Here is a 2,500-nt window from a genome sequence, read left to right as displayed (position 1 = left end):
AATTGTCAGGCTTGATATCCCTGTGGATGGAAAACAGAGGCTCATTATCCCTTATGAGGCGACAGAGCTGGAAAGAAGTTATATATTACAAAGACAACAAACAAAACACTTTATCATCGTTACCCCTGTGTCAGATATATCCGTTTTCTTTTTTTTCTCTTTTTTTTTTATTCCTTTCCTTTTTCATTTCTCTGGGCTGACGTACTTTAACGTAGTAGTGGTTGCTTGGCTCGGGTTTCCAAAGGGATCAGCAGCGGGAGAGTTCTAATGGAATATTGGCGAAACATCAGCGTACATCATGGCCTAAGAAGCAATGCGTTATGGCCGGGTTGTTTATGGCCTTCGAACGACACAGAGAGATATGTTCACTTACACCGATACACAAGCACATACGCACAGGCACATGTATAAATAAACAAAGAAACACATACACACATTCACAAAGAAATACACAGAAACACAAAACTCACAAACCCAAACACACTTTTTTTCTCTCTCTTTCTCTCTTACTCTCTGTCTCTGTCTCTGTCTCTATCTCTCTCTTTCCTCTCTCTTTCTCTCTCCCACCTCGCTCTCTCTCTCTCTCTTTCTCCCCACCTCGCTCTCTCTCTCTCTCTCTTCCCCCCCCTCTCTCTCTCTTCCCCCCCCCCTCTCTCTCTTTCTCACTCTGTCTCTCACACACACAAAAACACACACACGTATACATTCCCACATTCTCTGCTATAATCACCCCGCCTCCACCATTCGCATTCAGCGGCCACATGCCATTTCCACACTCATTATCCCCACTAACCTCAATCGGCCTCGTGAAGCAAAAGCAATTGAACGGAATGGTGACGCTGGGCATGGATGCTCATGGCTCAGCTACGTGTGTATTGTGCAGACACAGGATTATGCGGAGTGCTCGGGAACCCAGCGCGGCCGAGTGCACTTGGGAGGCTATCGATATGAAGGGGTAATTAATGGATCCCTTTTGCCTGTTCTCTCTTTTCTTCGTGTGCCTTGATTTTCGTTAGCGAAGGGGGGAATAGGAGTGAGCAAGTTAATTGTGACTGCACTCTCTGTGTTTCTACTTAGGCTTCTCTGCTATGTCCTTGTTAGATCTCTCTACTCTCTTTCTATCCTCCATCTCCCTTAGTCTATCTCTCTCTCACTCACACTCTCACTCTCTCTCTTTTTCTATCCTCTCTCTCTCTCTATCTATCTGTCTATCTATCTATCGCTCTCTCCCCTTCCCTCTCTCATTATATCCCTCTTTCTCCTTTCCATCCTCCCTCTCTCTCTCTCTCTCTCTCTCTCTCTCTTTCTCTCTCTCTCTCTCTCTTTCTCTCTCTGAAAGCTCAATACTGAGTTAGTAAATCTATGTAGCATTTCATCCATACGTAAACTACCTTATATTCCAAGGTTAAGTGAACAAATTATTGCAAGAACTGAAACTTATCAATATTTTGGTTATGTTGATCTCATGTACTACAATTCTTGCTTCAACCAAGGACATTGGTCATAACATACAAGAACGTTGCCTTTGAGCATTTAAGACCATTGCAGTATATAAGTAATAGATATGCAGGTGCCTCCGTAAAAGTCCGAAGGTTGATGTGTATTTTCCTTCTTTGGTCCATGATAGACTATGCGAGCCCAATTCGTAGCACGTTGCCAACGTTTTTAGAAGAATTAGACTTGGATGCCAATGACGGCTAAAGTTAATGTCACTCACAGTCGTGTCAACTTAACATACTTGACGTCTCGATATTCCAATCTAATACAGTCCAGCTTAGAATGGAAAACCTAAAACTACCCAAACTATTCTATTCTTGAGTTTATGTAACACTGAAGCTATTAACATTCCAGGAACAAAACTTACTGCCCCCTTGGCACAGAACTCATTTATATGCTCAAATTGACAAATCAGCAGGGCCTAACTCCGTGACTTCAATGGCAACCTGATGATTTTCTCCATTCCCCTCATGGTACACCCCCACTTGCAATCCACTGGGACGCCTTCACCGATGGAGCAGCAGGGATTGGTGAACTACTTCCTAATATAGATATTTAAAAAAAGTATGTATTTCTAACTGGAGAAGCACAACTGACGCTGTCAGAAGTCGTATGCCATGCCATTAAAAAGTGAGCAGCAACGACTCCTGGGTGCCAGGGTGCCATCCATAGGCTCACTGTATTTAACCCAAGAAATATAATAACTAGAAATATCCTTCACGAAATTTCTAGACAATCGGAATAGGATATTCGTGTCCCTATATTGCATACCGTCTTATGTAGGATTATCATGCTAAGACAGGGTTGCTCAGTTAACCATAGTTTGCAGCACCGCTATCTCAATCAAAGAAAGAAAGAATTAAAAAAAAAAAAAAAAAAAAAAACGTGTTATCGGCTGTCTAAGAGACTATGAGGGCATATGTGGTGCACTAAAAGATGAAGAAAAACGAACATGGCAACATCTGGTAGTATGGTAATATTGCTGGGACATCAGATATGGGCA

The 2,500-nt window shown here is 42.4% G+C and overlaps 1 protein-coding gene across 1 annotated transcript in view; it reads right to left on the bottom strand.

The window, feature by feature from the left end:
- Window positions 1–2,500, bottom strand: part of LOC113817442 (uncharacterized) — a gene marked incomplete at its 5' end in the record, with an annotated part of 73,913 nt that overhangs the window by 44,962 nt on the left and 26,451 nt on the right. Inside the window, 1 exon segment of the mRNA XM_070134106.1 lies at window positions 1–20. This exon segment is cut by the window's left edge and continues 18 nt beyond it. Coding sequence (XP_069990207.1) covers window positions 1–20 — 20 coding nt within the window.

The sequence above is a fragment of the Penaeus vannamei genome, chromosome 19 (genome assembly GCF_042767895.1).
Source record: "Penaeus vannamei isolate JL-2024 chromosome 19, ASM4276789v1, whole genome shotgun sequence".
NCBI lineage: Eukaryota > Metazoa > Arthropoda > Malacostraca > Decapoda > Penaeidae > Penaeus > Penaeus vannamei.
This window is presented reverse-complemented; position numbering and strand designations above follow the sequence as displayed.